This window comes from Tinamus guttatus, unplaced genomic scaffold (genome assembly GCF_059628265.1).
Source record: "Tinamus guttatus ecotype Peru unplaced genomic scaffold, ASM5962826v1 Tinamus_guttatus_pri_ptg000052l, whole genome shotgun sequence".
NCBI classification, from domain to species: domain Eukaryota; kingdom Metazoa; phylum Chordata; class Aves; order Tinamiformes; family Tinamidae; genus Tinamus; species Tinamus guttatus.
This window is the reverse complement of record NW_028288586.1, coordinates 5,046,291-5,061,345: the sequence shown is the minus strand read 5'-3', so window position 1 is coordinate 5,061,345 and position 15,055 is coordinate 5,046,291. Positions and strand designations below refer to the sequence as shown.

General features: G+C 39.6%; 1 protein-coding gene across 2 annotated transcripts in view; it reads right to left on the bottom strand.

Moving 5' to 3' along the window:
* The window catches only part of TAPT1 (transmembrane anterior posterior transformation 1), a 48,070-nt gene that overhangs the window by 15,965 nt on the left and 17,050 nt on the right, over positions 1-15,055 (bottom strand). For both annotated transcript variants that reach the window (XM_088539972.1, XM_088539973.1), the window contains 2 exons: positions 5,258-5,420; positions 1,651-1,786 (listed from right to left, as the gene is read on the bottom strand). In XM_088539972.1, coding sequence (XP_088396098.1) covers positions 1,651-1,786; positions 5,258-5,420 — 299 coding nt within the window. The remainder of the gene's footprint in view (positions 1-1,650; positions 1,787-5,257; positions 5,421-15,055) is intronic.

Here is a 15,055-nt window from a genome sequence, read left to right as displayed (position 1 = left end):
CTATCAGACTATGTTTTTCTTTATGGGCCTCTTTATCAGTTCACCTTAGGTTACTTCACTGCAAATTAAGCGTTTGTCCCCTTACGCATTTCACTGCAGTAAACATATATACTAGCTGCTGAACCCTGGGCCTTTCTCAGGAGCCTGTATTTGGTCTTCACACACCTACTCTCACCTACCACCTTAAATGAGTTAGATGACCTGTTAATTTCACAGTTGTCTATAATTACCATCATGAAGTGGTTCTGAATACAAAAAGGTCACATTCCTTGCACAGAAAACAGAACCAAAAAATGTCCTCCAACCATTAAGTCTATGAGACTGACTTCAGGTTTGGATGAGTTTGAAGAAACTTCTGCTTCCTGAACAAACATATACGAGGAAGACATTAAGGTCTGAGCATTAACTTCTCTCTCTCAATTCATTTTATTTTATTAGCATGACTTATTAATGTGGAAACAGCCCAAGTAAGCACGTTAATGGAACAAATCATGGCAATATCAAATTAATTTCTCACTTGCTTTTCCTTAAGGACTCCATATTATCTCTACAGGCAAAATTTTAGCTAACCTGACCACTGAATTCTGGCAGGGGCTCTTTACAAAGTCCTGACTCCAAATGCTTCAGGATCAAACTGGGTATATTTTACCATGTTTGCTGGTTTGCTGCAAACAGCCATACAGACAGTTAGCCCAATCCCTGGAACATAGGCCATCAGAGCAGCGAGGAAGCTGCCATTTGTATTATCACAAGAAAGTAGTCACTGTTCTGTGCACCTAGCAAGTAAACAAGCTGCTGCTAAGATTTTCTGGAGATATCAAAGCACTATTTCACTACTTGCACTGTTTTATTGCTTGATCCAATGCATAATTAGGAGTAATGAACTCCCCTTGCCTGCTGGTTTAATGCGTGTTGCCTTGGTTGTGGACTGACCCATGGTCACCTGGTGTCACACAACTCGGGCTGGCTGCAGTCAGTGCCAAGTGCTGGCAAGCTTGAGCACTGCAGGATGGTCCTTCAAGGACCTCATAACTTGTTCTCATTTGCAAATGCTCCAATCTAGCCCTGCAACCATCATTGCTTTAGCAATTAAGGATGAAAACAAGACTGACCTGTATTTACACCAAATAAGAGGCCAATTAGTTCCCTTTTTGCTGAGAGAATGGAAGTATCCAAGCTATTAAAAGGTCTACAAATACTTCCTACTCCTCACCATGGAAAGAACAGTTCTGTCTTCACACCAAAAATTAGGCAATTCTGCATTCTACTACAACTACTTTAGATAAAATAGAAGCTAACAAGAAAAAAGCATGCAAGCATTAAAGTTACCACACTTTCAAGAAAACATTTACAAGCTAAATTGTTATAATATTCCACTAAATAACAAACCTGCTGTTTTCATCACTTCCTGTGACCTCAAAAATATTTAGTATAAAACAGAATTACATTTCTAAAAACATCCAGATACTGTCTTCTATTTACTACAGTTTAGGTATTAGTAAAGTTGTCTAGTACTATAGTAGAAAGTTTTTTTTTTTTTTTTTTAAGGTTTAAAGACTAAAATTTAAGTAGTTAAATTTAGCCACAAAACAATTACTGCATTTTTTTAATCTGGAAAGTTTAGCCATTCATTGGAAGAAAAAAGGATACAGACATAAAGCACTGCCATGAAGAAGTGAGGAATCACACCTATATGAGCTCTTTTTCTCTCCTTAGGTTCTGTAGCTGTCCAATACAGGGCATCCAAAATATCTTGTCCAAATGAAGAAAACAGACGATCAGCCACCTAAACAAGAAGATTTTTGGTTTTACTTCCTAAAAACATTTTTAAAAGACATTTAAATATTCCAACATACTACACTCCTACTTAAAAGTTGATAAAATTTTACATTCTTTTCATTTCTTGTTGCCAAAAGGAAAAATTAGTTTGGGAAAACTACAGGCACCCAAAGTGTAATCCAAAGAATGTATTCAGCAAGTAGGAGAAAACCTAGGCAGTGGTAATGCTAAAGACAGGAAAAACATGGACAGCAAGCCAAGTTGGTAATTCTGTAACACGGCAGGAAAGGTCAGAGGGAATTCCACCAGTTCTTAACACTGCACAACTATTACTCGTGTAAATCTGAAGATCATTAAGAGGAAAGGCTGTGTGAAATACCTCTCTCCATTTTTTTTTCCTCTCTCTCTCTCTCTGCCTACATGTTCAAGTTTGGTAATTTTAAATAAAAACTGCAGAAGATGAGGAGAAAAAAAACAATACACTAAAAATTAACTCTGTATGACAAAGCACACGTCCAACAAGCGTGAGCCATCTACATGTGCTTACAAAACTAATCAGACTAAAGTAAGTATGACAAACTGTTCATTTCTACTTAATAAACACAAATAAGTGATGTTTCTTCTTACTGCCTTTTCTACAAGAAAAAGGTTGTTTTAGACACATTAAAACAAGCAGCAATATAGAACCGAGTATAATATGTATCTGCAAAAATTGAACCATACCATATCATCTAGAAGACAAGACCATTGGATAACATAAGTAAACGTAGATTTAGTTCCCTGACTTTGCTAATTAGAAGTTTAAAATGTAATGATACTGAAGAGAGAAATCATGTGCTTTAACAAGCCAAAATTCACTGAGATTTCCTAAGATATGAAAAGACTGAATAAAATTTTATTGAATGCCTCAATCTGTACTACAACCTGCTATTCTAAACACACTCGGAGCATTAAGATGAACTAAGCCATGAGCTGATTAATTACCATAAATCTGAAGGTCAAAAAAGTTAGTTCAGGTGATATTTACAATGGCACAGTTTTCGGCTTTCACATTTTGCCAGTTAAGGCAGTCTCCGTTCTTTGGTTCCTGCTCATTGTGATTTGCCACCAAGTAACCACAGCTGGTGCAGTAAAACCCACAGAGTTGGAGAGTTTGGTAAGCTTTTGTCCACAATATTGTGAGGGTTTTAATACGTAAAAATGATCTCTTTGTTGTAACAATCCCGTTTCTCATCCAACGGGACAGAAAATATTAAAACCCATTACACAATATTGCTGTTTGCTTTTCCAAATACGACTTACCTAACCCCTACATGCCGGCTCCAGGCTCCAGCAGAATTCCAAGGCGAGTGCTGTCACCAGCATAACGCACGCTGGGGCTTCACAAGGAGCAGGAGCCGGTGGGTCTGAATCTAAAAAAAGAGAAGTGCCATTTAAGCCAATTGTGCTGAATGCTCCCTTTAATATGGCTATCTGGAGCATTCAGCACATAATTTGAAGATTTTGCATTCCTTTAAATCCGTCCAGGACGATAGTCTCTGGACCTATCAACAGCCGAAAACATTACGACATTGTAAACACCTCAGTCAGTTATTTAACTAAAAAATAATAATAATAAAAATCCTATTTTGACAATTTGTGAAAGTGTAGTGCTTATTATTTTAAGAATTTGCATATTTAACATTTGAAAAAAAAAAGCATGTTGCTCACATTAGTAGCAAATATATAACTCTCAACAAGACAGTGTTCAAACTGTTGAAAGCAGACACCATGCTACTTGCTGCCAATATTGTAGCTGTAACCTATCCTTTCAAGAGGGCCTCAAAAAACAAAACAAAACAAAAAATAAACAAGAAAAAAAAACCCCAACACTCACAAACAAACAACAAGCCCCTAGTTTGGTATGTAGGACTTCATAACAGACCAATGAAATTAAGAATCGTTTAAGAAGTGTTTCCAGCTTTCAACTCTGAAGTCTAATGTAAATCTAATAACTATAACTCTGAGTAGCAAGAGACTTCTTTCCCACTCCTGAGCTAAGAAAAGAAACTTGGGTAGTACTTCAGTTAAGAAACACCTCTGGTTTTGCTCAATGTAACAATCAAATTCACCCTCATTCAGAAGCAGTGAGTTGTCCTCCAATTCACTGCAAAGACTGCAGGCTCTCTTCAAATCGTGCAGCATATAGTGCTGTATTTCCCTGGCATTAACAGGGCCATACTTGCTTGGCATTAAAAGAAGTAGCTTGAAATCGTCTTGAAATAAACAGAAATGACCATTTTGAGCACTTGAATTTATTTACCAAGTGACAATCTGATAGATAAAAGGAAGAGTGTGTATGAGGGTGTGCAAAGGTTCCTTGCAGAACTACAATCCACACAATAACTCAACATTTTGCCAATATATTAAATTATATATAATTTAAATTATATGCTTTTATTATTTAATATTTTTGCTGAAAAATACAAAAATACAAAAAAAAAGTGTGATTAAAAATTGAGGTGGCTTTATGACATTTGCTTCACTTAGAGTATGAAGCCAGTTCTTTATTCAACATTCTCATTTCTCATAAGGAAAAAAACATTGTTAGACCAAATTTTCAGATTATGCACAAAGTGTAGCTCAGTTTTAGTAGTCTTCAAGCAAAGGTACACTGGATGCTCAAAGATCAATTAATATATTACTCAGAGATCCTCTGTACATAGTCAGGACTGAATCCTTTAAAGAGATTATACCATTAATATGTTTTTTGTTTGCAGGTCTGAGATAAGACTATAGATATAAAAAGCCAACCAAAAAATGTTAATTACTTTATGAATTACTGATCATAAGAGTGGAATTAATCTAATCTATTACATTAATAACAAGCTAAAAGTATTTTATTATTATTTTATTCCCAGGATTTCTTTATCTTACCTCTCAAACCACACATTTCTTTGTACTGTTTCTTTACATTTAGCTAACTTATCACCTATGAATTCAGGCTTCTACCTGCCAGTCAGGATTGAGAGCAGTCAAGCAGTAATTTGTGTTTTCTTGTTTATAAGGAAAAGTATAATTCCATATTGAAGGATTTAAAGAACACAAATTCCATGTCTTCGATCATCTTACTTCTCTGTTCTCTCTCAGCACTTTTTCACCACCTCAAATCAATAGTTTATCTCAATGAGTTTTTCAACTCAGAAATTCTCTTTCTTACACTTCAGTTTAAGATATCTTTTCTTCCCAGTTTTCTTCATCTGAATTGATTAATGAACTACAGAAAATATGCAATATGAAACAGGATGTTCAAAATTTTTTTTTTCATTAACTTAGTACATATACATTTACATAGTACATTTACATTTAATATAATGGGGATGTATGTGCATTTGTGAGAATGAGAGATGGGTTAGATTTTAAATATAAATACTCTAGCACCATAATATTTTAGATACCCTGAAAAAAGCATGCTTGACACTGATGCCAACATTCTTACCTCAAGCATATTATAGATGATGTAGAGCTTTATGACAGACTGTCCTCTTATCAGATGATACATCATAGAGTAGTCAACATAGTGCATCATGAAGTAGCAGATGACCAGTATGACTCCTTTGAGAATGTCACATACCTGAGCAGGTTGCAGCAAACGTCTATCACTGAAATACAAAGTGCAGAAAGTGCCACTAAATGTCACATACTCACAAAACAGGAGTGCCATCAAGCCAATGTGAATTTACAGAAGCTGTTAATTAAGAATATCTATGCAGGTTACAACTGCTTCTTCCCCTTCCCCTCACTTCCCAGAACATATGGAACACCCTACACAGTGAGATCACACTTGTGAAAGGGATCATCTTCTGCCAACTGCCAAAGCCACATCTATTTATTAATATTTTGTATTTGCTGGGTAAGAATGGCCACTAGGTAAAAACCTCCTGCATGAAGGCCCTTTGGCTTTTAAATGACCTCCCTTGCAGGTAATTCTGCCTATCAATTTCACTTCCTCGGGTACAGAAATGTCTGCCTTCACCAGAAGAAAAGAAAACGAAGAAGCCATCTTCAAATTCATTATATTTAATCAGATGCTGAGGAATAGGTTATGAACAGTGCTATTTCCTCTCTCTTTTCAGCCTCCAGCAGCCTCAACACACACACAAATCACCTGAACTGAATCATCGCTCAATTTTATCATGTAAATTAAAACTATGGAAAGCATAGGACTTTACCTCAGCTGCCACAATACTGGCCATCACATCAGGCATAATGGAACTATAAGCACTGCTTGTCAGGGCTCACTCTTAGTTATTTAGTATTAGTAGCATGCTAAGCATTTTATTAACTCAAAGTGTTATTTAAGAAATAAGTATCAAAATAGAAAAATAATTTCTATTACATATATTTTAATATACTCTAAGGCTTTTGCTGAAGTCTTATCTCACTGAAATTGAAACTAATTAGACAAATATAAACTAAGAACTCTTATTTTTTGCATGTTTAAGCACAGAGATGACAGAATATTCCCCAAGACTGATAATGTGTCTGGAGAAAAAGTTTAGAAGGGCTTCCAGAAGTCAAGACATTTTAGAGACCTAGAGACCTTGTGCACTAACATCCCAGCTCCCTGATCCACAGCCTATTTAAGTACTGAATCATTTGCCCCACCAAGAAAATTGTACTTTTGGTTTCTTTGGTACCTTCCATTCAAAAGGAGGAAATTTCAGAGTACACAAGTGAATTTTATTTCACATCACAGTATCCAGTGAAGTTTAATTGAGCTGAGTTTAATTATAATGGCCAGGTACAGTATATCCATTCTAGAAGCACGAGAGTAAGAAATGCTCCAGGACTCCCAATCTACAGTTATATACTTTGATCAGAGTGTAATCTCTCCATTTAACACACATGTTCTGTATAATCTCTGTATTAGAACTAAGGTAAAGGTAAGCTGGAAAAAACATATTTTTTCTCCATAACAGTAATGCCAGAGCTCTGAAACATATAGAAAAATAACTCAATTGTGGAGGCTTGTTCAAAGACAATAGTACCTTGTTAGCAGATAGTTAACCACAAGGGTGTCAGTCTTTGCAGCAGATGGGGGACAGAGCCGAGAAAGACGAGGACTGAGGAACACCTCCCCCTGCCTTGTGTGCGACGTGTCTTGCCAGAAGAAAAGAAACAAAGCCAGACAACCGCGCAGGTGGCCAGATGCTGATTGGTTGTGCGCTTTGCAACACTTGTGTTAAGAAAGTATAAAAAGAAGTCGGTTTGGAAATAAAGTTGTCTCACTCTGCACCCCAGACTGAGTCCGTTTCTTCACAAGGTGCAACAAATGGCGCCCAACGTGGGGCACGAAGACTAGCTGTCTCTCCGGTTGCACCGCCCAGCTGAACTCCCGGGAATCACGCTGAAAGGAAGCGTAAGGATCAAGCTGAAAGGAAGCTTACTTTGTGTGCACACTAAAAGCCTCTTGAAAGGAAAGAGGTAAGCGGCTGGGAACTATGGGTTCATACCTAATGAAGGAACAAAAGGACGATTTAGAAGCTTCTCCTAAAAACTTGAAACCGCAAAGAAAAAAATTAGGTGAAGAAGAGCTGCAAAAGGTTCTTGCATGGGCTTCTAAAGACGATCCTTCGGTGAATAGTAAGAATGTTTTTAATCTGGAAAGATGGGACCAAATTGGGGTCCGACTGTGGGATAGTGCCACGCGCGGTGATAAGGCTGCTGCTAACCTGTTGCCACAATGGCGAGTTGTACTCGAAATATTGAAATCTCATAGTGGGTTGCAGTCGAACATAAATGACGGGATCGGGGCCCCTGCCATCCCCTCCGCGCCTCCTTTACCTCAATCGTGTCCTGATGAGAATCAGAAAAGAAAACGTGCTGCAAAAGCCTTTGCGGTACTGCCACCTGATGAACAGGACGATGATCCTTTTGGTCCGGGTCCTATTGACCCTGGAAAGGAGCCAGACCTATACCCCCCGGATCCTCACGATAAATGGGCCTCAGTAAAACGAGGAGCAAAACAGGCGGGGGATGTGGGCATGCTGAAAGCCTTTCCCGTTATCTGTGCACCAGACCAGAATCCGCGTTGGGAAGGTTTGTCGTATAATCTTATTAAGGACGTGCGACGTACGGTGACAGATCATGGCCTTGGCGCACCATATACCACCCACCTTATACAATCTCTTTGTGATTCTTCGGTTTTTACTCCCCATGATTTTAAAACTTTGTTTCGCCTCATTATGACTGATATGCAATACACGATGTGGGAATCGAAAATGAGAGAGCTTGCTCGAGCTCAGGGGGAGGAAAACCAGCGGCTGTCGAAAAAAGGTCCTTTACGGGCTGTTACTGTGGACGTGCTAATGGGGGAGGGCGATCACAGTGCTACAACAGCACAAGCAGAAATCCCCCCTGAGGGCTTGCAACAAGTTAAGGCACTTGCTCTCCGCGCCCTTAAGGCCGTTCCGGAGAGTGGTAAACAAAGACAACCTTTTGTTAGCATAAGACAAGATGCGAATGAGCCATATATGAAGTTTTTGGATCGGCTTAATGAGGCTCTGGAGAAACAAATTGATAATGAACAAGCACGAAGCTACATTTTTAAGCAACTAGCAGTTGAGAATGCTAACCCTGATTGCCAGAGAGTTTTGCGGCCACTAAAGGATCCTACTATTGATGACATGCTAAAGGCATGTATTAATGTCGGTACCAAACAGTATGAATATTCACTGATGGCCGAAACATTTGCAACAATGTCTATGAAAAGGCCATGTTTTGCTTGTGGCCAATTTGGGCATATTCGTAAATACTGTCCGAAAACACAAGCAAACAAAGGAGCGCCTGGACTATGTCCGCGCTGCCACAAAGGACAACACTATGCTAATCAGTGTCGATCAAAATTTGATAAGGAAGGTCGACCGCTAGCCCCTTCGGGAAACTTCAAGCGGAGCGCGGCGGGGGGTCGCGCCATGACAGCAAATCACCCCTCAGAGCGGCCTCACCGGGAAGCAGCCGCCGCTTGTGCGCCAGCACAGGCGGCAGCGCCGGGGTGGACCTGGCCACCACAATAGAAGTGCTAATTACTGATACATCAGTTGTGCTAATTCCAACTGGTGTCCACGGCCCCCTGGGGCGAGGAATGGCAGCACTATTGATTGGGCGATTTTCAACAACGAGACAAGGGCTGTTTGTGTTACCTGCAGTTATCAACGCAGATTTCAAAGGAGAAATTAAGATAATGGTATGGACTCCGATACCACCCTGTACTGTGCCAGCAGGAAGCCAAATAGCACAATTAGTATACTTTTTACCACAGACACCAAACGCTGCAAACATTAACCATGGCACAGGCTCTTTTGGGTCCACAGGGCATGAAATTTTCTGGACTCAACAGATAACTATGAATCGCCCGCAGATATCCTGTACGCTACAAGCAGGACTGATAAAATTTAATGTACAAGGAATTTTAGATAGTGGAGCAGATGTTACAGTCATCGCTGCCTCACAATGGCCAAACAGTTTACCCCTAGTTAAGGCACATACATCGCTTTCAGGAATTGGTGGGCAGAGTACTCCAATGCAAAGCAAAAGATTGATAAATATTATTGGCCCAGAAGGAAGAACTGCAAACATTAGGCCATTTATATTGCCTGGATCCATCACCTTGTGGGGGAGAGACTGTTTGAGTCAATGGGGCATGCAGTTAAGCACGGATTTTTCTTAGGGGTCACTATCCAGCAGCAGGTCCCACCCATGATTTGGAAAACGGACAAGCCAGTGTGGGTAGATCAGTGGCCCCTTCCACAAAATAAACTGCTGCAATTACACAAGTTAGTAGATGAACAATTGCAAGCTGGTCATATAGTTCCTACTACAAGCCCCTGGAACACGCCAGTTTTTGTAATTCAAAAGAAAAATAATTCCTGGAGGCTGTTACATGACCTTAGAAAAATCAATGAAGTCATCGAAGATATGGGAGCCTTACAGCCTGGACTCCCTTCTCCAGCAATGTTACCTCAAACATGGACTTTGATAGTAATCGATTTGAAAGACTGTTTCTTTACCATTCCACTTGCACCGCAAGATGCACCTCGGTTTGCATTTTCTGTACCTTCCATCAATGCTATGGAACCGCATAGCAGATACCATTGGAGAGTTCTGCCACAAGGCATGAAAAATAGTCCTACATTATGTCAACAATTTGTGGCAGCAGTTTTAAGCCCAATACGCAAATATTTTGATAATGTCCTCATCTATCACTATATGGACGATATATTGATTGCTGCAGAGCAAAAGGAAACAGCAGAAGAGGCTCTGCATCAGATTACGCGAGCAGCATCAGCTGCAGGATTAAGAATTGCGGAAGATAAAGTACAGGAAAGTCCGCCTTGGCGATATTTAGGATGGAGAATTTCTGATCATCAAATTCGACCACAATCATTGACCTTAAAGACAGACATAAGGACTTTGAATGATCTTCAAAAACTTTTGGGAACTATTAATTGGATCCGTCCCTCCTTAGGAATTTCCACAGAAGAATTACATCCTCTATTTAAGCTCTTAGAAGGAGACACGAGTTTGACATCCTCAAGAAAGCTCACCCCTCCCGCGCGAGCTGCGCTTGGTAAAGTTGTGGACAAATTAACCACTCAGACTGTTCACAGACGAAAGCAGAATTATCCTGTCAGTCTTTTTGTTTTTTATTCTAGCTTCCAACCTTATGGCCTATTAGCACAATGGATACCACAGGACGCATGTCCATTAATAATCTTAGAGTGGGTGTTTCTGCCTCATAATTTTGGCAAAACTGTCACCACCGCTATTGATATGATTGCAATGGTTATTCAAAAAGGAAGAGAGCGTTTGATGTTTCTAGATGGCACAGAGCCTAATATTATTTATTTACCACTTGATACAAAACAATTAACCTTTTTGACTCACCAGTCTTTTGTTTTTCAGTGTGCCTTGGCAGATTATCCAGGACAGATAAGTATTCACTTTCCAGGACATAAAATCATACAGTCTTTCAACTCTCTTTCTCTATTACCTCTTTGCCATTTGAGCCTTACGCCAATACCTGATGCTCTTACAGTATTTACTGACGGCTCGGGTAGGACAGGTCGTGCAGTTGTAGTCTGGAGAAATGATGAAGGGCATTGGGAGAGCGACATACATGTTGTCACAGGTTCACCGCAAATAGTGGAATTATCTGCAGTCGTCCGCGTCTTTACGCGATGGCCCTCTGCAGTTAACATTATAACAGACTCTGCCTATGTTGCAGGATTAGTCTCTAGGTTAGAACATTCGTTTTTAAAAGAGGTTTCAAACGAGACCCTCTTTGCGCTTCTTTGGAAGCTTAGATGGCTATTAAACAGAAGGATTTATCCGTACTTTATCCAACATGTACGCTCGCACACCTCACTGCCTGGACCTATTAGCGAAGGTAATGCTCAAGCAGACAGCCTTGCAGGAGCTGTAGTTCTGCCAGATCGCTTTGCACAAGCACGTTTGTCGCATGACTTTTATCACCAAAATGCAAAAGCGTTACGGAGGTCGTTCCAGTTGACTCAGGAACAAGCTAGACAAATCATACAGTCATGCCCAGACTGCCAGCGCATTTTACCAGTACCATCCATCGGTGTAAACCCTCGCGGTCTTTCTGTGCTTGAAATTTGGCAATCAGATGTAACGCATATCCCTGAATTTGGCAGATTTAAATATGTACATGTTTCTGTTGATACCTTCTCATCCTGTATCTATGCTTCTGTACATACAGGTGAGAAGGCCAAGGACGTATGTCGACACTTTATTATGGCCTTTGCAATATTGGGAGTGCCAAAAACTATAAAAACTGACAATGGTCCAGCCTATATAGCGCAAAAAACACAAATATTCTTTCAACAATGGGGAATCCAACACATCACAGGTATCCCCCATTCACCCACAGGCCAAGCTATTATCGAGCGCACACATGGCACCCTTAAAAATATGTTACAAAAACAAAAAAGGGGGAGTGTAGGCTTATCCCCACAGGAACGCATAGCGAAAGCTTGCTATGTGTTGAATTTTTTAAATCGCTGGACAGAAGAGGGCCCCCCTATATACCAACATTTTGATTCACAGAGACAACACAAAGTTCAGGATAAAGCCCAGGTTATCATCAAAAACCCACAGACAAATCAGTGGGAAGGGCCTTTTTCTTTAATAACCTGGGGTAGAGGATATGCTTGTGTTTCTACAGGCTCAGGGCCAAGATGGGTACCTGCTCGATGGATTAAGCCTTTTTTAACACAGTCATCACCATCATCCACACCACCGTGACATCATCCACACAGCAGTGGATGCTGTCCCAAGCTAAAACCTACATATGGGTAATTCTGGCCAATCAAATTTGACAGGACATGTTATACTATCTAGTCCAGTAAATCCGTTTGTAACCTGTCTAGTAGGACAGCCTGTTGATGTTTGGCATATTTCGTTTATTGTTAGTGTGCCTGCTTTGTTTCTTGTTATGTGTTTAAGGATAGATCATTTAATTAAGTCATGGCTGTTCAAACAAAAACAAATAAAGAAGGGTGAGATGTGGAGGCTTGTTCAAAGACAATAGTACCTTGTTAGCAGATAGTTAACCACAAGGGTGTCAGTCTTTGCAGCAGATGGGGGACAGAGCCGAGAAAGACGAGGACTGAGGAACACCTCCCCCTGCCTTGTGTGCGACGTGTCTTGCCAGAAGAAAAGAAACAAAGCCAGACAACCGCGCAGGTGGCCAGATGCTGATTGGTTGTGCGCTTTGCAACACTTGTGTTAAGAAAGTATAAAAAGAAGTCGGTTTGGAAATAAAGTTGTCTCACTCTGCACCCCAGACTGAGTCCGTTTCTTCACAAGGTGCAACACTCAATCTGAAATTGTTGTTCAGGAACTCGGCATCTTCACTCTTCCAGTTAACACCCTATCACTAAGAAAAGAAGGATTTACTGTAGGGACATGTATCAGGTGAGACACCTTCATGCAAAAATTCTTTGGTAAAGTGATAGAACATAATGAACGAAACTAGGCAACACACAGAAACAAACTTCTCTTACAAAGCTTAAATAGTTACCTTGGTAAGCAAATCTCTCCATTTATGTTCCTGAAGCAACAGGTATGGGATTTAAATAGAAGCAAATACTTTTACTAGATTAAGAAATGTATATGGTTGCCACTGCTGCACAATGCTGCAGTTAATGAAATTTCTCTACTGCCCACCGCAGCCAAACCACAAAATCTTGACTGTTCTCATATGTCCACAGCACAACTATTAGCCTAGATAACCAATAACTGTAATCAGGTTTCACCAATAAATTGTATAACCTAATAAATATTTCATAAATACCTGTTTGACTAGAAGAAAGTTTTCTGTTTTCAAGAATGCAGCCTTTAACACAACATATACACTGTTTAAGAGATTAGCAGCATCATTTATACTGCAAAAGTTAAGAACAGTTTCCCTGAGTTCAGGAAGAGGTACACCTAGCCCAGTCTCCTACCATGCCATAAGGGAAGAGTTTGAAGAACAACTCAGGCAAGCATATTTCCTAATTAAGGTTAATAATTGCTTATTGTTAACGTTATTTAAGATGCAACACAAATATATGACAAGTCTCCCATCCTGTCACTGTAGTTTAAGAACCGATCCAATTCTAGTCTATTAAAAAGGATTCTAAAGTTGCAATTAAAAACACATACATACACACACAGCTGCCACTAGAAGACTGGAGCAATCATATATGCCAACATTCCTGAATATTGTCTTTCTTGTAGCTGCTAGCGGCTGGTGTCCTCTACCGCCTTCTCTGAAGGCCTACAGTCACAAACTCAGTATGAGTCTTCTAAAGGCCACCACAAAAAAGGGACTAAGATTACATTCTACTATTAATGCAAGAAAGAAAATGGAGAAAAGCCTGGAAACTCAAATAATACTCAGCTAGTTCCTGTTTTTTAAAGTATGGCAAGGTATTGATTTTTATGATAAAATGGCACCTTACTGATATGCAGTGGTAAGCACAGCATCCTCACAACTTTCTGCAGCAGTCTCCTAGGAGTCTCTTCAGAGGAAAAATGCTGTGAGGTTCACAAATCAATACAGACCGAAATCCTGTTTGCAAACTAGAATGCCTTTAACATGATAATGTTTTAAAGATGTGAAAAAGCCCGACCACAAACTCAATAAACAAGAAAAACAAAAAGTTCTTCCACAGCAAGGGTTTCTTTTTCATGCGACACCCCTCACTTGGGATATTAAGCAACCACAGTTGCTCTCCAAAGGCCTCTCACATGGCTACTGCCACCATTCAACATATGGAAATCTTGTTTTTGAGTCAGGATTTTATATTTGAGCTAGCTGGCTTAAGCAGGCTCAAGTCCACAGTGCAGCACGGACATAGACCTTCCGTGCTGTTAACCCTGCCACTCTCTTCTGCTTCCATAGATTTGCTGCAGAACAACTCCTCTCTCTCGAGTAAAATACAGGAGAAGTTGATATTGAAGTAAATCATCACCACAGCTTAAGATAAACTCTAAAAGTGTAAAGTCACAGACAACTTTCCACATGCTGCAAAGACAAAGGTATTTTGAAAATATGTTGCGTACAGAATAAGCTGAATAACTATCATCATGGTTCAAGTCAAAGGCTACCCAAAAGGGTCAAAACAACTGCATGTGACTGCCATGTCTTGCAGAAATCAAGATTGAGTACTTTCCAATAATGCATTTAGTGAATTTTACTCTTCAGATTTCAAAGGTATTGATTTAGTTTCCTTGAGTCTGCAACAAAACTTAAGAAACATTCCACTGATTGTCTTCAAAGTTTTAAGTTAAAAAAAAAATAATTTTCTATTCATGTTTGTGTAGTAGGTCATCCACGCAAGAAGTGGAACCAACAGTAATGCTGTGACAACTTTCAAAACACATTTTTAAATAACTCACGACAATGTCCTTACACTTTCAATATCCGCAGTTTAATGACAGAAAAGCCTCAACTCTCAGTATCTCTAATGGAAAGTTGGCATAAGAGACTAGAATCCAGGGCAGACTACAGGAAACTGCCTTCCTGAAAGTGAAACAAGATCCTCTTGGTATTTTAAAATATATTTTACCATTCTTTTGCTAAACACACTTAAGAAAATCCTTCAGATTGACTAGATAAGTAAACTGGACTCTACAGCTAGCACACTTCCAATTAAGAGATACTTAACTCTGACTACTTCATAAATCTGTAAAAGCATTTCTTGCTCCATTTCATTGCAGATCC